Source organism: Eschrichtius robustus, chromosome 11 (assembly GCF_028021215.1).
Source record: "Eschrichtius robustus isolate mEscRob2 chromosome 11, mEscRob2.pri, whole genome shotgun sequence".
NCBI classification, from domain to species: domain Eukaryota; kingdom Metazoa; phylum Chordata; class Mammalia; order Artiodactyla; family Eschrichtiidae; genus Eschrichtius; species Eschrichtius robustus.
The window spans coordinates 107,108,363-107,132,556 of record NC_090834.1 but is presented as its reverse complement, the minus strand read 5'-3'; the positions used below and the strand labels follow the sequence as shown (position 1 = coordinate 107,132,556).

The 24,194-nt window shown below is 46.5% G+C and overlaps 1 protein-coding gene across 2 annotated transcripts; it reads right to left on the bottom strand.

Annotated features, from left to right (window-relative positions):
* Positions 1 to 100: 100 nt before the first annotated feature.
* On the bottom strand, positions 101 to 24,194 carry VPS51 (VPS51 subunit of GARP complex). 2 transcript variants are annotated; one of them, XM_068554859.1, is made up of 10 exons: positions 23,885 to 24,194; positions 23,271 to 23,400; positions 4,007 to 4,153; positions 3,706 to 3,925; positions 2,882 to 3,599; positions 2,283 to 2,498; positions 1,867 to 2,085; positions 1,296 to 1,417; positions 1,117 to 1,204; positions 101 to 486 (listed from the first exon to the last, which is right to left on the bottom strand). In XM_068554859.1, exons 1-10 carry the CDS (start codon positions 24,176 to 24,178, stop codon positions 226 to 228), a joined length of 2,415 nt encoding a protein of 804 aa, XP_068410960.1. In that variant the 5' UTR covers positions 24,179 to 24,194; the 3' UTR covers positions 101 to 225. The 2 variants fall into 2 exon arrangements, with proteins under 2 accessions (XP_068410960.1, XP_068410961.1); XM_068554860.1 differs by lacking the exon at positions 23,885 to 24,194 and adding an exon at positions 12,034 to 12,154 and having other exon boundaries at positions 23,271 to 23,344.

Sequence of the window (24,194 nt, the reverse complement as noted above, 5' to 3'; positions counted from 1 at the left end):
AGACCAAAAGGAACGCCTCCAAAGCCGCCTCTGTAGTCTCAGGCTCACAGCTCCACCTCCCTCCTCCCCCCCAAGCCCCGCCCAGGCAGGCGACAAGGAGCAGGAGACAACACGTCTTTATTAGGCAGGTCTTGAGGCCCCGAGGGGAAGGGCCACGAGGGCGGGCCACGAGGGCGGGACACCAGGTCGGGACACCAGGGGATGAGCGGATTGGGGTGACCGGGCCTAGCCACGCTCACAGATGACCTCGACGACACTGGGTTCCATGGGCACTGGGTCCGGGCAGCGCAGGGCAGCTGAGGCCACCACTTCGTCCAGCAGCAGGTGCACAAGCTCCTCATCAGCCACAAAGCGCCACAGGTAGAGCTGCAAGAAGTGGCAGTCCACCTGCACCTGCTGCAGCCCGAAGCGCCCAAAGGTGCGCAGTCGCACACACTCCAGCAGTGTCTTCAGGCTGATTTTGATGATGCCGGTCAGCACTGACACCTGCAGGTAGGGACACAGGGGTGCAGATCCATTACAGCAGGTGTTGGGGAGGGGTACTAGATCCCCGAGGAAGGGCACCCACGTTCTGTGCAGGGGCCAAGGAGACAGCAAAATGCCAGTAGCTGTGATGGGGTGGAAAGTCCCAGGACCCAGGTAAGAGGGAGGGACAATACAAGGTTGGCCCCATCATCTGGAGGGGAGCAGACAGGGAGGGCCCAGCAACCTGAGGCAGAGATGGGGGTCAGCATTGACATGGGGAGGGGAAAAGCTTACTAAGTTGGAGGGAGAGTATCAGGTCCCTGAGCACGGGCTGGGTTGGGGCAGGGCCCACGGTGTGACTAGGAATCCCTGGGGAGGACCCAGGGCTATGGTGGGGATAAGGACAAGGGCCAAGAGGTATACTAGATTATCACCCAGACGCGGGCTGAGGGCACACCAAGATCAGGGCAGAGGGCTATGAGATGGTGATGGTGGGGCTCTGGATGACCACTCACTCCTAGAAACATCCCTCAGAAACAGAGACTGCGGGGGGGGAGTCAGAGTCCTAGGGCTCCCTGGGCCAATGCGGGGCTGCTTCAGCCAACCTTCCCAAGGGGCCCTGGGAAGGCAGGGTCACTGTGGACTTCGGACCTTATTGAACTCCACAGGACTGAACACGTCAATACGCTCAGAGAACAGCTTCTGGATGTTGCTCAAGAGGTTGGTGTCCATTGGGGCACTGAATGGGAGGAGACAAGCAATCAGAGCCCACCCCTGCACCCCGATCCTCCTTTTTCCATTCTCCCTGCGCCTACCCTGACCAGCCAGACCTGGGTGTGTAGCTGGGTGCATAACGGCCCTGCTGCCGAGAGCTGCTGTAAACGGAGAAGGTCCTCTTGCTAGAGTCGCTGCTCTGGGCCTTGCGAACACCCTCCTCATACAGGAGCCCCACCTGGTGGTGGAAGGAGGAACTGCAAGGAGGCCAGGGCATGGGGAACATCCAGCCCACCAGGTGCCTTGGGCAAGGGCCAAGGATGCCCTAAGTTACACACTCATTTGTTATAAGAATCACAACCGTTATAAAAACCACAGGGTAGTTAGGGCCTGTACCTAGTTGGTACCCAGTCACTATTTACAGAACCAGTGCAGTGGGGCAAAAGTGGAACATAAGAGTTGGTACTGAGGCCAAATCTTCAGGGCCAACCCTGACCTGATTTCCTGGGTGACTCTGCGCCTCAGCTTCCTCCTCCGAGGTGAAATGGGGGTGAGGATGCCACCACGGCTGGAGGAAGGCCGTAGATGCAGGCACTGCCTGGCCCCTCCTGTCATGATCCTCAGAGGGCTGTTCCCCCAGCACCCCCAGCCCACATCAGAGTTCCCCTGGCCAGCCCAGGGCAGCACCTGCACGTCGATAGCTGTCGTGTCCTCCACCACCCGCTTCATGACAGCACGCACGTTCCGAGGCTCCAGGGTACTGAGCCAGTCCCGTGTCTCCACACTCTTGCGCAGCATCTGCGATATGACCAGGCCCTGCACCTTCACATAGTGGGTTAGCAGCCGCCGTGCCGTCTCCCTGGCCTCCGCACACAGTGTGCTCACAGGTGTCACTGGAGACTGGTCCTGAGCCAGGGATGCAGAGGACAGACAGGCAGTGGGTACTGGGGGCAGCTCTGCAGCCACTGCCCACCAGGAGCTGAGCACAGGTTGGGCAAGGGGCAGGCTGAGTTGGGCACAGGCAGCCCTGACCATGAGGGCACTGCCCAGCCTCCTGTGTTCCTAGCATCACCCCCCCACCCTGCTATGAGCTAGCAGTTCACCTGCACCAGAAACTGTTCATCGGTGAGGGTGAGGATGTAGGAGATGGTGGCGGTCTCGTAGTCCAGGCAGAGGCGGGAGAGCAGGAGGAGCAGGGCAGGTGGCGTGGCACCCCCCTTCTCCCCGGGGCTATCACAGAAGTTCTGAGCTGTCTGGCACATGGAGCGGATGAAGCCCACGATGAGGCTCTCACGGACACCCTGGCTGCAGAACTCGCCCTGTGAGGAGGAGCGCCCCAGATACACAGCAGGTCCAACCTCCCAGGCAGAGGCTGCTAGTGACCTTCTACTGGGACTCAAGTGCCCTGGCCTCTCTCCAAGGGACAGTTTCACCCCGCATTCCAGAACCCCCGAGCAGCTCCCCTGCTGTGGGAAGGGAGTGCAGGGGGGCAAAGCCAGCACTGGGGACCCTGCTTGCAGATGCCCTCAGAGCCTGCCCCACCCCTCCAGGCTGTGCCAGCCTTCCTCAAGGCAGCCTGAAACCACATCCAGACTGCCTGGGGCAAGGACTGTGTGCCCTGGTAGCTGCCAACCTGCATGCAAGATAAACAAAAGAATGCCCTGAAAAGGAAAGAAAAAGGATGCCCAGGGAAAGATCATACCCGGAAGTAGGGCTTGTTGGAGAAAGACACCTCCTTGGCAGTGAAGAGGTGCACAGAGGCCAGCGAGGCCTTAATGTGGCTCAGGGTGGAGCTGGCCACGTTGGCCAGCAGCTCGGCCAGGCCGGGGCCTTCCTTCCCAGCAACTCGAGGGGCGGCCAGCGCCTGCCGCACGTCCGTCAGGCAGCCCAGGAAGGCCGACTGCAGGCCCTGCAGGTGCTGGCCCAGGCGCTCGCGGGCCACTCGCTCCACGATCCCCGTGGCGGCCTCTGCCAGCCCGGCAGCGGCCAGCAGGGCCCCGGGCGCCCGCAGGCGCCGGTGGAAGCGGTCCAGCGCCCGCACGAGCAGCGAGTTGTCACTGCCACCCTGCTCCTGAGCCAGCCGCCGCTCCACCAGCGCGAAGTAGCGGCTGCCCAGCTCCCGCGCAAAGGCTGCCAGCTTCTCGGCACCCGCCGGGCCCTGGGCCGCAAACAGCTCCTGGTAGGCCGCCGCCACCTGGCAGAGGCCCCCGACGAAGCCGCTGCCGCCGCGGTCAGTGAACTCTAGCACGTCGGGAGCCGGAGGGGAGGGCCCCAGCTCCGCCTCCAGGCTCCTCAGCTCCTCCTCCAGCCGCCCTCGGCCGTGAGCCAGGAACTCCTCGCACAGCTCCTCCGCAGGCTCGCCCAGGGCCAGCAGCAGCTCCACGCACTCGGCTTGCTCCGGGGCGCCGGAGCCGCCCTCCCTGCGGGAAGGGAGAGGGAGGTGAAGGGCAAGAAGACAGAATTCGGGGCGTGGGGGGGCAGACCCAGGAGACCAGCGGGTGTGGCATGAGGGCCCAGAGCCCACACCTGAAGCGCTGCCGTAGCTGCTGGGCCAGGCGGGCCGTGATGACCTGGCAGTCGTCCTGGATGGCGCGGAATGAGGGCAGGTGCTGGTACTGCTGCAGCACGGCCCGCGCGCGGCCTTGGTAGCGCACCGCCTGCCCGTAGGCGCCCAGCTCCACGCACTTGGTGAGGCGCGAGGGCAGCTCGAAGAGGAACTGCAGCTTTCGTAGCAGCGCGTGGACCCCTGGGGGACAGGGGGAGGTGGTGTTAGCGCCAACGCCCTGGGGGTGGCCCACTTTAGCACCAGCTCTGGGGCGGGCCGCACCTGCCAGCTTGGTGATGCGCTCGTGGCGGTCCTGCAGCGTGGCGCTGATGCGCGCGCTGAAGTCCGTGATCACTGCCATGTTGGTGGCCAACCGGTCCATCTCATCCTCCATCTTCCGGAAATCGTTCTTCATCTTCCGGATGGTGTCTAGGAGGACAAGGGCGCAGGAGAGGGAAAGGCGGATGACTAGGGGTGCAGACAGAACACTCAGCTTGAGAGGTAGTCCAAATGCCCTCACACACACGTGCCCCCTTCCCAAACGCGCCTGAGCTCACTCCTCGAGGGTCACATTGATGATTAGGTGCTTGAAAAGGACTGCAGTGGTGCTTGGTCACTATAAATGGGGGTGAGGTGTCATTATGTCAGTGCAGCAGACGTTTTCTGAGCACCCCGTGTGTGCCCCTAGCCCCGGTGCAGTGGGGAGATGCCCATGAAGCCGCAGTCCTTGATCTCAGAAGATGCCCAGATCCAAAGGAGGGCACAGGGCACTTGGCAGGGACCTGCTGCTCGTTCCCAAGGGCATCCTCCATGCCCAGCACCCTGCCTGCCATGGGGCAGACAGTAAATACTTGTTCAATCTTACCTCTTTCCCAGACCTCCCTAACCCTTTCACTCTGCCTTCTGGAACATGGTTGACCTCCTCTGAAGGGTTCTTTCCCTTTTGTCCTGACAGAAACCTGCCTAAGGAGGCTGTTCTTCCTTTCAACCCAGGTGCCTCAGGGCCTGGCCCCTTAACACTTCTAGATAGCTTCTACTCCCCCTCCCTTTGAGACCCCAGCTTCTTTGAAGACCATGACATCAAACTACACCCCTTCCTGTTGCCATCCCTACTGTCCTCTTTGCCACGCCCCTCAGTTCCAGATCACGGCCACACCTCCGTGTGGACATCAACATACACAAGGATGAGCCTTTGGACATTCTTGACTCTCCGTTTGCTGACCTCCTCAACTCCATCCATTCTTTTTTTTTTTTTAAATAAATTTATTTATTTTATGTATTTATTTTTGGCTGCGTTGGGTCTACGTTGCTGTGCACGGGCTTTCTCTAGTTGCAGCGAGCGGGGGCTACTCTTCGTTGCAGTGTGCGGGCTTCTCAATGCAGTGGCTTCTCTTGTTGCCGAGCATGGGCTCTAGGCGCGCGGGCTTCAGTAGTTGTGGCGCATGGGCTCAGTAGTTGTGGCTCGCGGGCTCTAGAGCGCAGGCTCAGTAGCTGTGGCGCATGGGCTTAGTTGCTCCGCAGCATGTGGGATCTTCCCAGACCAGGGATTGAACCCGTGTCCCCTGCATTAGCAGGCGGATTCCCAACCACTTCGCCACCAGGGGAGTCCCTACTCCATGCATTCTTGCATCTGCCTCATCTGTGCCACCCTGTCCCTGCCCTTGCTAAGAACTGCATCCTCTAAAACCTTAGCTTCAAGCCTCACCACCTTCTGTAATTCTGATCATTCACCCTGTTGACCCCACTCTAACAATCCCTTGGCCTTTTCAGTAACTCCAGACCCAGTGGCCCTACCACTTGGTCACTGTTTGCAATACCTCTCATGGCTGCACTTCCTTCCTCACTCCTCTTAGAATCTGTGGTCCTCCACGAGCATCAGCACCCATTTGCAAGCCCCCTTGCATCTCTTGCCCCCCGGCCCCCATTATTTGTCGGCAGAACCCTACCACAGGTTAAGCCCAATTACCAACCCACTCCCCAAGAATGACAGCTGAAAATGAGCCACAAAATCATACCAACGGGCCTCCCTTTAAAGTTAGGACTTTAAGTCCCAAAGCAACACTGCATACTGGTCAGCTGTCCTTCCAAACTTTCTAGTGAGTCTGTGTTTCCATTTTCCAAAATAACATTTTGTCCTCAGTCCTCAAAACGCCAATACGTACCCCCATTTCTCAAATGGTGACCTTGATTCACACTTCACAGAGAAAATACAGGCAAACATCAACTCCTTCCAAACCTGCAGAGTGAATAGATCCCTGAGGGAGTCTCATCCTGTCCCACGGCTGTGCTGACTTGGACATTTCTGCCTCCAGTCCTGACCAAAGCCCTGCCTAACAACTTACTTAATACCCTGATGTGGATGGCAAAGAGGCACCTCAAATATGATATGTCGAAAACAGAATTTTTTTGAATTTTTGAATTTCATTTTATTTATTTTTATACAGCAGGTTCTTATTAGTTATCTATTTTATACCTATTAGTGTATATATGTCAATCCCAACCTCCCAGTTCGTCCCACCACCACCCCTCCCCACCACTTTCCCCCCTTGGTGTCCATACGCAAAACAGAATTCTTGACTTTCCCCAAACCTGTTCCTCCACTAACCTTTTCCATTTTGGCTCCTGTTCATTTATTTCTTTACTTATTTTTTAAAATTAATTTTATTTATTTATTTTTGGCTGCGTTGGGTCTTCGTTGCTGCGCGTGGGCTTTTCTCTAGTTGCGGCGAGCGGGGGTCACTCTTGGTTGCGGTGCGCAGGCCTCTCATTGCAGTGGCTTCTCTTGTGCGGAGCATGGGCTCCAGGCATGCGGGCTTCAGTAGTTGTGGCACACGGGCTCAGTAGTTGTGGCTCACAGGCTCTAGAGCTCAGGCTCAGTAATTGTGGCTTGAGGGCTTAGTTGCTCCGTGGCATGTGGGATCTTCCCGGACCAGGGCTCGAACCCGTGTCCCCTGCATTGGCAGGCGGATTCTTAACCACTGTGCCACCAGGGAAGCCCTCCTGGCCATTTCTTAAGAGTCATCTTTGATTCTAATCTCTCCCTTACCTTACATTCGGTCCATTGGCAAGTTGCATAAGGTTTAACTCCAACATTTTCTTTCCAAGCCACCATCATCTCTTGTCCAACTACTACTAACATTTCCCAACTAATTTCCCTAATTCCACTCTGGAACTCACCATCAATATGCATAAAGGAAAGCAATGAGGATGAAGCAGAAACATATCTATTGTAGGAGACTTTAATCTACTTTTGTCAATCCGTGACAGACCAAAAGGACAAAAACCAAATGAAGCTACAGAAGTCCTAAATAATATCATTAATACGGAAGACCTATTTGATTTTTATTCTTTTCAAGATTCCATAAAATACACCAAAACCTTACCACATATTAGGTCATAAAGAAAATCTCAATAAATTTACAGAAGAAAAGAAACTAAATGGTACAGAAAGCATTCCCTGATCACAATGCAATGAAATTAGAGATTAATAACAAAACTAGAAAATAAAGAGATACCATTATTTAGAGAAAACCTCATTATTATCAACTACTGGATCAAAAAGGAAATCAAAACTGAAATTTCTGTATATGTAAAAAATAACAACAATGAAAACACTATAAGAACCTATAGGATATAGCTGAAGCAATGTTCAGAGGAAATCAGTCTTAAATTCTTATCGTACTAATTAGAATAAACATTCAACTCAAGAAGTTAGAAAAAGCATTACAAAAGAAACCAGAAAAAGAAAGCAGAAAAATAAAAAAGGAAGCAGAAAGAAGGAATTAATAAAGCTAAAAGCAGAAATTAATTTATTTTTTTAAATGGGAGAACTAATAAATAAATCAAAGATCAGGGTCACTGAAAAAAAATGAAAAACAAAATATATAAAATGCAAGCTACCCTAATCTTTAAATGGGAAAAGAACATACACAAAATAAGAAATAAGGGGAGAAACAATCACAAATACACAGATATTTTAAAAATCACAAGATACAACTTAGCTCAATTCCGTGTAAAGAAACTGAAAACCTAGATGAAATGGATAATTTGCCACAAAAAACCAGAATTTACCTAAATGGATTCCAGAAGAGCAAGAATACATGAACAGAGAGAATTGAGAATTTTGTCAAAGAAAGATTCTCCAGGACTTCCCTGGTGGTGCAGTGGTTAAGAATCTGCCTGCCAATGCAGGGGACACGGGTTCGAGCCCTGGTCCGGAAAGATCCCAGATGCCATGGAGCAACTAAGCCCGTGCGCCACAACTACTGAGCCTGTGCTCTAGAGCCGTGAGCCACAACTACTGAGCCCACATGCTGCAACTACTGAAGCCCGCACACCTAGAGCCCATGCTCCGCAACAAGAGAAGCCACCGCAATGAGAAGCCCGCGCACCGCAACAGAGTAGCCCCCGCTCACCGCAACTAGAGAAAGCCCGCATGCAGCAATGAAGACCCAATGCAGCCAAAAATTTAAAAATTAAAAAAAAAAAACAAAAAGAAAGATTCTCCTTCCCCCCCACACAAAGGTGCCAGAGGATGTCATGGGGGTGCTGCCATAGCTCTGAAGGACAGCTCATTCCAAAGCTCTGTGTAAGCAGTACTCAAGCAGAGAAAATTAGAAAAGCGTTCACATTAACTTTGTGGAAGAAACATAACACTGATACAAAAATGTGACAAAAATAGCTCAAAAATGAAAGTGACACATTCATATCTTATGAATTGAGATGCATAGATACATTAATTACATAAATTAAATAAATGGAGATACACATATAAATTAACAAACAGAATCCAGCAATGTATTAAAAGAATAATTGAAAAATATGTCCAAATGGTTTTTATTTCAGGAATGCAAGGACAGCTCAATATGAGAGGATCTTGATAATAATTCACCACATTAAGAGATGAAAGAAAGACAATTCAACATCTATTCTTGATTTTTTTAAAAACTCTCAATAAAATATGAACAGCTGAATATTTCCCTAACCTCCAAACACCAGCATCGTGTTTAATGAGGCAATGCTAGAAGCAATTCCCACTAAAATCAGAAACATGGCAAGGAGGGTCACGATCACCACTGCTGTCTAACGTTGCTCTGGGGTACTAGCCACCACAATTAGACTCAGGTAATATATTACAGAGATACAAAACTTGTAAAGGAGGTAAAATTATCACTATTTGCAGATGATATAATTGCATAAATTGAAAACTCTAAAAAAAATCACTGAAAATACTACTACAAACAAAAGAGAATTTAGTAAGGTGACTGAACATGAAATTAATATAAAAAATCTATAGAATTAAGCAACAACATTCACACATACTAATAAGAAGATACAGTAGAAAATGACCCATTTAAAATAGCAATTTTAAAAGATCAAAGTATCTAGAAATAAATTTAAGAAATGTTCAACATTTACATAAAGAAACCTTTATAAGCTAACTGAGGAACATACTAGAAGGCCTGAAGAAGTGTAAAGACATACCACATTCTTGGACAGGGAGCCCCAAAACCTAAGATGTTGATTCTCCCTACAAATTTAACTTGATCCAGTAATATTTTAAGAGACCCCCCTCCTTTTTTTTTAAAGTATAATTTGATGAACAGGTGGAAAAATAAGAAGGGGGAACTAAAATTTGGAAGCGAAAAAGAGTAAGAAGGAACTAGCCTTACTAGAATTTAAAACGTGCAGTTTTATAGCTACAGTAACTTAAAGTGTGTGGCACTGGTACATGGACAATTAGAGATAAATTGAACAAAACAGAAGGTTTTTCAAAAATCCAGAAACATAAAGAAATTTACTATTATGATAAAGGTAACATTTCAAGTCAGTGGGGAAAAGATGAATTATTAAATAGTGTTGGGACAACTGGAAAGCCATTTGAAATAAAAATATAGTTGGACTCAGACCTCACACCTTATACACACACAGAGCAGAGGGATCAAAGTTTGAATGTGATTTTAAAATGTAATCACAAAAGTACATGAAGAAAGTCAGGGAGAATTTCAAAATAATATTAGGAATGGAAAAGGTCTTGCTTAGAAACACCTCAAACTCAGAAGCTATCAAAGAAGAGATTAATAAAATTGTTTGATCAACAAAAACCACCATGAGCTAAATGAAAACAAACTTTAAAAGAACTGTAAATCATACCATACAGGGCTACTTTTCCCTAATATGTGAAGAACTCTTACAAATCATTATGAAAAAGAACAACTCAGGAGTTCCTTGGAGGTCTAGTGGTTAGGACTTGGCACGTTCACTGCCGGGGCCCTGGGTTCAACCCCCGGTTGGGGAACTAAGATCCCGCAAACTGCCCAGTGTGGCCAAAAAAAAAAAAAAAGAAGAAAAGAACAAGTCTATAGAAAAATAGGAAAAGGACATCACAGACAAGGATATCAAACAGCTCTTAAGTATACAAAGAATGTTTAACCTCACAAGAGAAATTAAATTAAAACTACACAGAGGGACTTCCCTGGTGGCACAGTGGATAAGACTCTGCACTCCCAATGCAAGGGGCCCAGGTTCAATTCCTGATCAGCGAACTAGATCCCACATGCATGCTGCAACTAAGAGTTCACATGCCACAACTAAGAAGCCCGCATGCCACAACTAAGGAGCTGATGAGCTGCAACTAAGGAGACTGCCTGCCGCAACTAAGGAGCCCACGTGCAGCAACTAACACCTGGTGCAACCAAATAAATAAATAAATATGTAAAAAAATAATCTTATTTAAAAAAACTACAGAGATACTACTTTTCAGATTGTCAAAGATTGAAAATTTTGGTAACTTAGTGTTGGCCAGGGTGTATGGAAAGAGCTGTTCTCCTATTTGCTGGTGGTTGTGCAAACAGGTCATTTTTCGTTGAAAAGAATATGGCAATATCTAACAGCAGTCACTTGTGAGCCTTCGCACACCCACACCTGGCCTGTGTGTGGCTCCTGGACTGTGGGAATGTTCTCTGAGCAGGATTGGGGCAGCAACCCAACTTGGGCAAAGTGAGGAGAAAAACATCAATGACAATGACAATAAAAAGGAACAGACACAAAATATGCAGGGAAAAAATAGCTGAAAAAAATCAAACAAAAAAATGCACAAGAAGAACTCACAGAGCTAACACCTACAGAACAATTAAGAGATTTAAAAAAAAATTACATGAAGAGGTAGACCAAGAATCACAAAATGAACTTCTGATGTTAGCAACACAGTCTATGAGACAAGACCATTCACCCTTCTTAGATCCCACAGAGAGGAAGGTAACTAAAAAAATAAAGTCCCAGAATATGAAACATCTGTACTACTCTTTGGGGCTACTGGTTGGAGTTGCTTATATTTTTTTGGAAAATGGTGACTGGGTTGCCAATTCACAAACAATGAATTAATGGACATAGCACGGACAGTGCCTGCAGTTAAAAACTGAATAAAAGGGACTTCCCTGGTGGCGCAGTGGTTAAGAATCTGCCTGCCAACACGGGGGACACAGGTTCGATCCCTGGTCTGGGAAGATCCCACATGCCTTGGAGCAACTAAGCCCGTGCACCACAACTACTGAGCCTGCGCTCAAGAGCTCTCGAGCCACAACTACTGAAGCCCGTGCGCCTAGAGCCCGTGCTCCACAACAAAAGAAGACACCGCAACTAAGAGTAGCCCCCACTTGCTGCCAACTAGAGAAAGCCCGGGCGCAGCAACGAAGACCCAACGCAGCCAAAAAAACAAAACAAAAAAAACAACTGAATAAAAGCAGAGCAAAGGCAGAAGATGGAAGCTCAGGTACCAGAAGGCTCACGGGCTGACGATCATGAAGAGGCTTGGAAGTTCATGAGGCGTTTCGTCTTCCCCCAGTGAATTCTTGCTTTTGCTTACAAACCATTTAACCTATGACACAACCTCCTTCCAGGTCTGTCAAATGCTACCATCAGAGGAGCAGATTCGTTTTGGAGTGGGTGTTTGGGACCATGACATTTAGGTACTACATCAGAAAGGAAACTTGAATCTGACTTTCAAAGGGGAAAAAAAAATCCAAAAGCTAAGTTGTCATTAAAACAGAATAAAAGAAAACCTAGTACTGGTGGCATTGCTGTTGAATGCACAGCCACAGAGCCATTGAAATGGAAATAAAAGTTGCAGCACGGCAAAACAAAAAACATCCACACCACTGAGTAATAAAGACTACACTGTACGTCCCTGAACTCTTTCAAGCTTGCTAAGATAAGCAGTTTGCAACTAGGGCAAACTCTCCTTGGGAGGAGCGTGGGTGGTAACTGGTAGGCGGCTGGAGGGGGACTTGTTGGTCATGCTGTTGACTGACCTGGGTGCTGACTGCACAGAAGTGTTCCATCTGTGAAATTCCAGGAGCTGGCCACTATGACCTGTGCACTTTTCTGTTAATCTTCAATAAAGTGTACCATTAAAGATTGTTTTGTCTTTACCTGGGGAAAGGAATGGGAAGAGGCTTTTCACTACACAACCTTTGGGACCTTTCCAGTTTTGGAACAGATAAATGCATTGTTACATAAACAAACGCAGTGTCTAGGCCAAAGGTTGGCAAACTATATACCCTGCGGGTCAAACCTGGCTTGATAGCTGTTTGGCTTTTTGATTTTCAACTGGGCTATAATTGACATAGCATAAAATTCAGTGGTTCTTAGTATATTTATTATATTCACAAGATTGCACAACCAATATTACTATCCAATTCAATAATATTTCATCACCCCAAAAAGAAACCTTGTATCCCTTAGTAGTCACTCCCTGTTTCTCACCTCTGTCCCTGGCAACCATTCATCTGTTTTCTGTCTCCATGGATTTGCCTATTCTGTACATTTAAAATACATGGAATTAGGGACTTCCCTGGTGGTCCAATGGTAAAGGATCTGCCTTACAATGCAAGGGAGGTGGGTTCGATCCCTGGTCAGGGAACTAAGATCCCACATGCCGTGGGGCAACTAAGCCCACGTGCCACAAACTACAGAGCCCACGTGCTCTGGAACCCATGCACCACAACTACAGAGCCCACCCGCCCTGGAGTCTGCGCACCACAACTAGAGAAGAGAAAAGTCGCACGCCACAACTAGAGAGAAGCCCACGCACCATAAGGAAGAGCCCGCATGCCATGACGAAAAATCGTGCACGCCTCAACAAAAATCCCACATGCCACAACTAAGACCCGACGAAGTCAAAAATAAGTTAAATAAATAAATAATAATACCAAAAAATAAAATAAATGGAATTACATACAGTATGCGGCCTTTTGTGTCTGGCTTCTTTCACTTAGCATGTTTTCAAGGCTCATCTAAGTTGTAGCATGTATCAGTACATCATACTTTTTTTTTTTTTTTTTTTAAAGAGATATGCTCCCTGTACATTCACAGTAATTATTCTGGAATCTAGTCTTTTGTTTTCAGATTCCTGGGGGATATTTTTCTTTTTTTCTTTTTAATTTTTATTTATTTATTTATTTATGGCTGCGCTGGGTCTTCGTTTCTGTGTGAGGGCCCTCTCTTGTTGCGGCAAGTGGGGGCCACTCTTAATCGCGGTGCGCGGGCCTCTCACTATCGCGGCCTCTCTTGTTGTGGAGCACAGGCTCCAGACGTGCAGGCTCAGCAGTTGTGGCTCACGGGCCCAGCCGCTCCGCGGCATGTGGGATCCTCCCAGACCAGGGCTCGAACCCGTGTCCCCTGCACTGGCAGGCAGACTCTCAATCACTGCGCCACCAGGGAAGCCCACATCATACTTTTTTATGGCAGAGTAATATTTCCTTGTATGGATAGACCACACCTGTTTTCCATTCATCAACTGGTGGCCATTTGGACTGCTTTCACTCTTTGGCTGTTATGAATAAAGCTGCTATGAACAATTGCGTATGTGTTTTTGTAAACATATGTTTTCAGTTCTCTTTGGTATATTCCTAGGAGTGGAACTGCTGGGCCTCATGATAACTCCATGCTTAGCCTTTTGAAGAATGGCCAAACTGTTTTCGGGTACACCATTTTGCATTCCCACCAGGAATGTAGAGGGTTCCAAATACTCCACATCTTCACCAACATTTGTTTTATTCCGTTTTCTGGAAAACCTAGCGGGTGTGCAGTGGTATCTCATTGTGGTTTTGATTTGCATTTCCCTAATAACTAATGATGTTGAGCACCTCTACATGTGCTCGTTGGTCATCTGTATATCTTCTTTGGAGAAATGTCTATTCAAATCTTTTGCCCATTTTTAAAAAAATTTATTTATTTAATTTACTTATTTTCGGCTGCATTGAGTCTTCATTGCTGCGTGCGGGCTTTCTCTAGTTGCGGTGAGCGGGGACTACTCTTTGTTGTGGTGCACAGGCTTCTCATTGCGGTGGCTTCTCTTGTTGCGAAGCACGGGCTCTAGGCGTGTGGGCTTCAGTAGTTGTAGCATGTGGGCTCAGTAGTTGCGGCTCGCGAGCTCTAGAGCGCAGGCTCAGTGGTTGTGGCGCATGGGCTTAGTTGCTCTGAGGCATGTGGGATCTTCCCAGACCAGGGCTCAAACCCATGTCCCCTGCATTGGCAGGCAGACTCTTAACAACTGCGCCACCAGGGAAGCCCATGCCCATTTTTAAACAGGGTTATTTGTCTTTTTAGTGCTGACTTAAAGTTCTTTACATATTCTGGACATTAGACCCTTATTTGCTATATGATTTGCAAATATTTTCTCCCGTTCTGTGAGCTGTCCTTTCACTTTCTCTATAGTGTCCTTTGAAGCACAAGATTTTAATTTTGATTAAGTTCAATTTATCCGATTTTTTTCCTTTGATTACTTGTGCTTTTGGTGTCTATAAAGTAAAAACCCACTCCTGTGTGTCTCTACTCTCAACACTACTTCACATCCTTCACCAGATGTGTGGGTTTTCCACTTATCAAGGAATTCTGTGACATCAGCTGGGCATCCTATGACTTAACTTAATTCTGACACCATCTACCGGGAGTTAGCGTCAGATCTCATAGGTTAAGGACTCAGTCCCACAAAACTATCCTCCCTCACTTTAGATTTCAATCACAAGTCCAGGTTGTCAGCTATGATTCTGACTGATTGGCTCTAAATTGGAGGTTCCCATGACCCCCTCCTCAGGTTCAATTAATTTGTTAGAGCAGCTCAGCAAACTCAGGAAAAGAGTTTACTTACTAGATTACTGGTTTATTACAAAAGGAAACAACTCAGGAACAGCTAGATGGGAGAGATGTATAGGGCAAGGTATGTGGGAAGGGGTATAGAGTTTCCATGTCCTCTCTGGGCATGCTACTTTCCCAACACCTCCACATGGTTCACCAACCCATCCTTTTGGGTGTTTATGGAGACTTCACTACATAGACATAATTGATTAAACCATGAGCCATTGGTGACTGAATTCAATCCCCAGCCCCTCTCCCCTTCCTGGAGGTCTGGGGGGTGGGGCTGAAAGTTCCAACCCTCTAATCACATGGTTGGTTCTGCTGGCAACCTGCCCCCATCCTTGGGTTATCCAGGAGTTTTCCAAAGATCACCTCATTAACGTAAACTCAGGTGCGGTTGAAAAGGGCTTGTTATATAAATACCAAAAGACATCCATGTCACTTTATTTCACTAGAGCTATTTCAGCAACTGGGAACAAAACTAAATGTTGTTAACAAGGCTCTTATATAGGAAATTACAAGGGGTTAGGAGCTATGCCAGGGATGGTGGACAAAGACCAAATGTATATTTCTTATTATAAATCACAAATCACAGTGTCATATCTAACAAACTCTTGTCTAATCCAAGGACATGAAGATTTACACCCGTGTTTTCTTCTAAGAGTGTTTAGTTTTAGCTGTTATATTTAGGTCTATGATCCATTTTGAGTCAATTTTTGTATAGTGTGTGAGGTAGGGATCCAATTTCAATCTTTTGATATGGCTATCCAGGTATCCCAACCATGTGTTGAAAAACCTATTCTCTCTGTTGAATAACTGTGGCACCCTTATAAAAAAATTAACTGACCACAGATGTACAGGTTTATTTATGGACTCGAGTCTACTCAATTGACAGAAGCCTACAGGCTGTTATGTGGGGCCAGATATTGGTGAGAAAATGGCAGCCTTCACGAGGGCTCACGCCAGTAAGAACTGCCACTGCCAGTGTCCTTGTCCCTACAGTGAGCCAAAGCCGGCTCCCACCTTAGCAGGAGACCCTCCAATACTAGCAAGTGTCAAAGCACTGTTACCTGCCCCGGCCATATTCCAATTCCTGATCCACAAGTCTCTCTTCTGCAATAGAAAGGTTTTATACCATAAAGTCATCGACTGCCACCTCTTCACTCCCAGCCACAACTAATGGGACTAGAGGGCAAAATCTGACCTATCATCTAGCCACCTCACTGTCACTTGACATTAAAGAAATAAAGACACAGACACAGGAGAAGGCCATGTGGAGACAGAGGCAGAGATTAGAGTGGTGCAACTGCAAGAAATGTTTTAAGTCAACCAGAACCTGGAAAAGGCATGAAAGATTCTCCCCTAGAGCCTTTGAAGGGAGTGCAGCCCTGCTGACAACTTGATTTTGAACTTTTGGCCTCCAGAACTATGAGACCATAATTTCTGTTATTTTTTTTTAATTTCTGTTATTTTAAGCCACCAAAATTGTGACAGTTTGTTATAGCAACCATAGGACACTCACACAAATACTAAGGTTTTTTTTCCCCTGTAGGAAGTGAGTGGCAGGGGTTTTCATTAAATATGTTTTGAATATATAAACCTTGCCTCTATTTTCTTAAATATAATATTGTGGATGTAATTTAGACTGTTTTCTTAACTCTGGATAAACTTTATAAACTTTTTGCAAAGATAATGATTTGCCAGTGACTGTAGATGTTGATAGAGCTGTTGGTTCCTATACCAAGTGGTCCCAGGTTATTAGATTTTCTTGAATTATTATTTCTCCTTTATGGCAGTATAGTCTATTTGTCTACTCTCTGATTGTTATGATTTTATTTTAGTCTATTTGTCTACTCTCTGATTGTTATGATTTTATTTTTCACTTGTTAAACAATAGTCTAACATAAAAATTATTCATTTAGGGATTTATTTATTATGCATAATATGTGTCTTTTATAGAAATGCAGTTCTTTCAAAAGCTACTACAGGTACTAGAACAAAAAAATCTGACTTTTTAAAGTTATTTTTGGACTTGTTTTGCGTTTGAAACAAGGCATTAAACATTATGTCTTATCTATAAAATTTTGACCAAGTTATTTAGCATCTCATTACCTCAGTTTCCCTATCTGTAAAATGGAGATATAGTTAACTACTTCATAGATGTGTAAGAATTAAATTAATTAATATATGTAAGCAGTTTGATCAGTGTAGTTTTATATTAAACACTCAATAAATATTGCCTAGTATTAACCAGTTAAACTTGCTATTATATATAATTATTAATAAATTAGTTTTACTTGTAAAGATCTGCTAATAATGAACTCTCTCGGTTTTTACTTATCTGCGAATGTCTTAATTTCTTTCTTTTTTTTAAAAATATTTATTTATTGTTAGTTAGTTAGTTGCACCGGGTCTTAGTTGCAGCACGTGGGCTCCTTAGTTGCGGCAGGTGGGCTCCTTAGTTGCGGCTCCAGGGCTCCTTTAGTTGCGGCTCACCAGCTCCTTTGTTGAGGCACATGGGCTCCTTAGTGTGGCATGCAAACTCTTAGTTGTGGCATGCATGTGGGATCTAGTTCCCTGACCAGGGATCGAACCGGGGCCCCCTGCATTGGGAGCGCAGAGTCTTATCCACTGTGCCACCAAGGAAGTCCCTCTCTTTCTTTTTTACAGGATATTTTTACTGGGTATAGAATTCTTGGTTGACACTTTTTTCATTCAGCACTTTGAAATGTGAATCCACTGTCTTCTGACCTCCACGGTTTCTGACGGGAAATCAGCTGTTAATCTTATTGAGTATCACTTGTATGTGATGAGTCACTTTTCTCTTGATGCTTTCAAGTTTCTGTCTGTCTTTTTTTTTTTTGACAGTTTCAATGTGATATGCCTAGGTGTGAATCTCCCTGCATTTATCCCACTTGGAGTTTGCTGTGCTTCTTGGATGTGTAGATTAATGTTTTTCAGTAAATTTGGGTAGGTTTGGGCCATTATTTCTTCATATATTCCTTCTGCTATTTTTCTTTCTCCTTGCACTCTTCCCATTAGGCATATGTAGGTACACTTGGTGTCCCACATGTCTCTAAGGCTCTGTTCAATTTTCTTCATCCTTTTTTCTTTCTATTCTTCACACTGAATAATTTCAACTGACCTATCTTGAAGTTTGCTGATTCTTTCTCTGCTTGTTCAAATCTGTTATAGAGACCCTCTAGTGAATTTTTCATTTTCATTGTGGTACTTCATCATTTCTAGTTGGTTCTTTTGTTAAATAATTTCTTCTCTTTGATATTCTGTATTTGGTGAAACATTCTTATGCCTTCCTTTAGTTCTTTAGATACAGCTTCCTGTAGGTCTTTGAACATATTTAAAATAGTGGATTTAAATCTTTACGTAGTAAATTCAATGTCTGGGCTTCTTCAGGGACAGTTTCTACTGCTTTTTCTTGTGTATGGGTCAGATTTTCTACTTTATTTGCATGTCTCATAAATTTTTATTGAAAAAACAGACATGTTAGATAATACTGATATAACATGGCAACTCTAGAAATCAGATCCTCTCTCCTCCCCAGGGTTTGTTGTTGCTGCTTGTTGCTACTGTTTGTCTAATTATTTTTCAGAGTTACTAAACCTGTACTAATTAGTTTCTGAACCAACTCTGTAAAGTTTGTATTCTTTGTTGTGTATAGCCACTGAAACCTTTACTCGGTTAGCTCAGTGATTAGCTAAGGACTGGACAAGGATCTCCTTAAATATCTAGAACTAATAAATCTCCTAGTATTTACTGAGGAGCTGTGTGTGTGTGTGTGTGTGTGTGTGTGTGTGTGTGTTGGGGCATACCTTAAACACTCAGCCAGGAGGTTTACAACTCTCCCTTAACCTTCACTTCCTGCTTGCACTGAGCCTGAAGTAAGCCGGAAGTGAGAGCTTAGGACATCCTCAGGTCTTTCTTTCTTTCTTTTCTTTTTTTTTTTTTTTTAATAAATTTATTTTATTTATTTATTTATTTTTGGCTGTGTTGGGTCTTCATTGCTGTGCACAGGCTTTCTCTAGTTGCAGCGAGCGGGAGCTACTCTTTGTTGTGGTGTGCGGGCTTCTCATTGAGGTTGCTTCTCTTTGTTGCTGAGCACAGGCTCCAGGGTGTGCGGGCACAGTAGCTGTGGCTCGCAGGCTCTAGAGCACAGGCTCAGTAGTTGGGGTGCACTGGCTTAGTTGCCGTGGCATGTGGGATCTTCCCAGACCAGGGCTCAAACCCGTGTCCCCTGCACTGGCAGGTGGTTTTTTTGTTTGTTTGTTTGTTTTTTCGGCTGTGTTGGGTCTTTGTTGCTGTATGAGGGCTTTTCTCTGGTTGTGGCGAGCGGGGGCTACTCTTCGTTGTGGTGCACAGGCTTCTCATTGTGGTGGCTTTTCTTGTTGGGAGCACGGGCTCTAGGCATGTGGGCTTCAGTAGTGGTGGCACGCGGGCTCAGTAGTTGTGGCTCGTGGGCTCTAGAGCGCAGGCTCAGTAGTTGTGGCACACGGGCTTAGTTGCTCTGCAGCATGTGGGATCTTCCTGGATCAGGGCTCAAACCTGTGTCTCCTGCATTGGCAGGCGGATTCTTAACCACTGCGCTGCCAGGGAAGCCCTGACAGGTGGATTCTTAACCACTGCGCCACCAGGGAAGTCCCTCAGGTCTTTCTTAAGTATGTGTACTACCCTACACATTTGTGGCCTTCAAGATTCCTAATAATGTGTCAGAGCTTGTCAAAGCCCCTAGGGACATCTCATTCCTCAGCTTTTCCTTTTAAGCTTTTGGGTTAGTACTATTGTTTGCCCAAGTGTTATCTATCACTTCAGACAGACACAACATTTGCCTGTAATTGTTTTTGACAAACAACTCTGGTGAGAGACTTTTAGCACTGGGTGACCTCCAGGTCAAGACAAACCTATGGGGTGGACTGTTTTAGGAAACCACCAGACAGGTTAAATAATGACAATTCTTTGGGCATGAGGCTTTGAAAGAACTCCAGCTTTGTTCTGCTCCCTCTACTATTAGGAGTATGGGCTATTTTTCAAGGCTACTGCTAAGCTGGAGAGGAAATGGTGGGGCTAGGACAAGCTAAAATACCATAGGATTCATTATTTTTACCACTATTCAGCTCTTTTTCTTGAATAAATGCTCCTCTGATTGCTGCACACCTTTGGTTACTTTCCAGAGTTCTAAGAAAGCTTATTCTAACCACTGTGGCCAGTTTTCGGGTTGCTTTTATGGAGGGGATATTTTCAAATGCACTTACTCCACTATTTTTACTGATGTCACTCTGGATGCCAGGGCTGTTTTTGTAAATGAGTTTTGCTGGAATACAGCCATGCTCATTCATTTATACTGTCTGTAGTTGCTTTCATGATAATGGCAGAAATGAGTAGTTGTGACAGAAACCAGATGGCCCACAAAGCCTAAAATATTTACTTTTTGGTCTTTTCAGAAAAACCTAAAAAAAAAAAAAAGAAAACAAAAGAAAAGAAAAACCTCACCACCCCTGTTGTATATCCTATACAGTCAGACCCTGCTCCCTTCACCCCCACACTCTTGCTTTCCCTGCTCTGGTCGTAGAGTTTCCAGGGCCTTTGCACAAGTTGTTTCCTCAGCCTGGGCCACTCTGCCCTCAAATCCTCCCATCGTCAACTTTTCATCATTCACCTTAACTGTGACTCTTTAGAAAAGCCTTTCTCTGCCACTCTCTCTATATCAGTCCCAACCACCCACTCTCTAATATATTATCCTGTTTCATTTTCTCCAGAGCTCTTGTTGAAGTGAACTGATCTAATTTTCTTTCTTCATTATCTGTCTCTTTCTCTAGAACGTATGTTCTGTGACAGCTGAGAAACTGTCTTATTTACTGCTATATCCCTGGTGCCCAGAATAGTAATTGGCACACAGGCAAATATTTGACAAGCGACTGAATAAATGAATGAATCAGTTGAATTAACGTATATTCATACTGACACCACTCTCCCTCTATAACCACTCCTGTCTCCATCGCAGGCTCACCCTCCTCCTCCCCATGGCCGTCAAACGGAGGCGTTCCTCCAAGCTCTGTCCTGGGCTCTCTCCTTTTCTCAGGCTCTATCCCATTCTGGAGCAACCCTGCCCACACTTCCCTTTAAACTCTCCTCCTCTTCACAGCTGCCTCCAAGGCTTATTCCTCCAGCTCAGATCTCTCTTCTGAGCTCCAGAGCCACATATGCATCTGCCTTCTTGTTAGCTCCTTATGCACAGCTCCAAAACCTCAAAACCTAGCTCCCTTAGCCTCAGAGGTATGAGTTCTCACCACTAGGTAAAGGTTCCCCACTTCTAGCATGAGTCAGAAGGCTACTCCTTAGAGATACTCTGAGGAAAGAAGAGGTGGATTGGACTAGACCCCCTCAAGCTTCCTTCCATACTGAGATGCTGTGATTATCTGACATGGATCTCTAGAGTTCTTATGATTAAGACCAAAATCCTTCTTATTTTGTCTACAAAGGCCTTCATGATCTGGCCCCACAGGCTCATCCAGGTTTATTTCATGCCTTGCTCCCCTTAAAAAAACAAAACAAAACAAAACCTAGCTCATTATGTTCCTTTTCCTACACCTGATCTTCTTGCAGTTTCTTGGGCACCATATCCACCATCCAGTGTTCAAGTTGAAACTTGGGTCATTCTGTACACCCAAAGCTCCTCAACACCATGTCCTGTCAGTGCTGCCCCCTAACACTTCTTAATTTACTCCTCAGTGTCCATCTCTACCATTATCGTCCTGGTGTTAGCGCCCAGAATCTCTGGTCTGGACTACTGAAATGGCCTCACTCCAGCCACCTCTCCAATCTATTCCTTTCAATGTAGGTAGGGACAAGAGGGATCTTTTCAAAACACAAATCACATCACTCATTTGTCTAAACACTTTGATTAGCTAAGTACTCTTTAGATAAATGGAAAATTCCTTAATGCGTTCTGAAAGGTCTCTAGTTAAACTCCACCACACCTATCCGCCTGACTGGCTCTGCCCACAGTCTGCTTTCCCTCCTGCTACAGTAGATGAGCTCTTGACCTTCTGTTAAGGCCAGCCTCTCCAATGTGCACTGCTCAATCCCCTCCCTCTTTCCTGAGGACTTTGCTTCTGCAGTTTTTCCCTCTCTTGTACCACTGATGAGCACTCCATGAGCTAATGTATTGGTCAAGCTCATCAATTCCATTTCTTGGAATGCCTTCTTCATTTATCTTCTAAGACACCCATGGTCTGGGTTGTTCTCAAACTTTCCCAAATGTTTGTTTCTTTGAGAAAGAAGATTTGTGAGATTTTCCTTCTTTTCATGACTTCTGAAATGTTAGGATGCCCCAGGCTTCTGTCCTCAGACCTCTTCTCTCTGTACACTCCCCCCAGGAGATCTCATCTTGTTCCATGTACCTCAAGTTCCAGCCTTCTCTGAATTCCAGATCCCTCAACTAACAAATTTTTAAGAATATTGAGCCATTCTACTTTTCCACGGTTACCACCCTGGTCCATACAACCAGCATCTTGCCTGGACTGTTATAATAGCCTCCTAATGGGTGTCTCTGCCATCCTTGCCTCCCTATAGTCCACTCTCAACAAAGTGGACAGAGGGGTCCTTTTAAAACAACAGTCAGGTCACCCCATTCTTCTGTTCATTTCATTTCACTCAGAGTACAGACATTCCCATAGACTGCAGGTAGACCTGCAGGATCTGCCTCTAGGACTAAGTACATGTCGGTCCCAAAAATCTGAACAGTGCATTTCACCAACACAGGACAGAAGCTAGTGTGGATGATACTGAACATTGTCTAGTACCATCTTGAATAGAGAATAAAGACGACAGAAGGGGAAAAAAAACACCTTTATATGATGTTTGTCCCTTAATGTCATACATTTTCTCTATCTCTGCTTCATTTAAAAAGAGAGAAAGGAAAGGAAGGGGAGAAGGGGAAAGGGGAAAAGGGGAAAGGGGAAGGAAGGAAGGAAAGAAGGAGAGAGAAAGGAAGAAAAGAAAGAAAAAAAAAGAGAGAGTGAAAGAGAGAGAGAGAAGCCCATTCTCGAGATAGACCTGAACCAGAGAAGAAAGCTACCACTAATGAGAGAAACTAACCATTACTGAGGCATCCTTAGTGTCAGAGATTCTAAGTGCTTCAGGTAAATTCATTTCTTTTTAAAATTTCATTTTGTCCTTTTCTCCCCTTTGGTCCTCAAAACAACCCTCTGGGAACACTTATCACCTCAGTAGTCATCAAACCATGAAAGCTCTGAGAGAGAAAGATGAGAGTGGATTAGTGTCAGGGCAGGACTAGAATCTGGGTCTGCTCTGTCTAAATCCTCTGCTGGCTTCCCCAACACAGGAGAAACTGGGGGATGTGGGACTGTGAGGAGTGTTCCCCAGTAGGAATCACCTGTGGCTGAGATGAACTTGTTGTAGTTCTCATAGACCAGGGTCTGCATGTCGCTGTCTAGAGCCCGGATCTGCCGCACCATGTCCGTCTCACTGTCCATCAGCTGGGCCAGTGGGCACTCTCTTCGCAGCTGGAGGAAATTAGGTGGTTAGTATCCAGGACAGGGGGCACTCATGTCCCCCAGCCTTGCCCCTAACTGGTAGGCTTTTGGTGCAAGAAAACCCTGATCCCACCCCTGTCAGGAATCTCAAAGAACCTATAAGTGGCATAGCTCAGGAGTTACCAGGTCAGACCCTATTTGGGGTTTGTCGGCATTTGAAATCCTCAGATTCAACCAAGGCCCAGTCCTATGCCTGTCAGCGCCTGGGCCACGCCCCCTACATCGGGTCTATCAGAACATCAGCCCAGGAGACCTCAGACTTCGCACCATCTCAGGCCAGTCCAAGTCTGCCCACGACCCCTTATCTTCCAGCTCTGCCCCTATTGCCCGGCCCAGGGTCATCCTGCTTTTATGAACCCCTCTTCCCTCGCCCCACCCTCCCCCGCAACAAAGTCGCAGGCGTGATGTGGGGTACAATATATCGGGGGCCTGTTCCCCCTCCCGATACACACACCTTGTCCAGATACACTTCCGGGTCGAAGTGCGCCCCATTAAGATCTATAGGGTCCAAGGGGTCCGGCCCCGCGGGGCGCCCCGCCGCCTCCACCTCCGAGAGGCCGTAGTAAAGCTTCAGCATCCCGTGCGCCTTCCGCCGACGCTCCGGAGCCTCCGCTTCGGGTCCCTCTGGGGAGTCCCCAGGTCCAGAGACCGGGCCACGTCCTGCGACTGCCGCCGCCATGGCTCCAAGTGCAGCCCACGGGGCGTGAGGCTGGGCAGGGGCTAGGGAGGAGGTACTTCCGGGAGCCATAAAGTTGTTGTTGAAA

What these genes read in the sequence shown, in the direction of transcription:
- VPS51 (XM_068554859.1), bottom strand. Translation starts at nt 24,178, where the DNA reads ATGGCTCCCGGAAGTACCTCCTCCCTAGCCCCTGCCCAGCCTCACGCC. An exon ending in GCGCATCACCAAGCTGGCAG is followed by an intron (nt 3,926 to 4,006) that starts GTGCGGCCCGCC and finishes CCTGTCCCCCAG; the next exon opens with GGGTCCACGCGCTGCTACGA. An exon ending in GCACCCAGCTACACACCCAG is followed by an intron (nt 1,205 to 1,295) that starts GTCTGGCTGGTC and finishes CCTCCCATTCAG; the next exon opens with TGCCCCAATGGACACCAACC.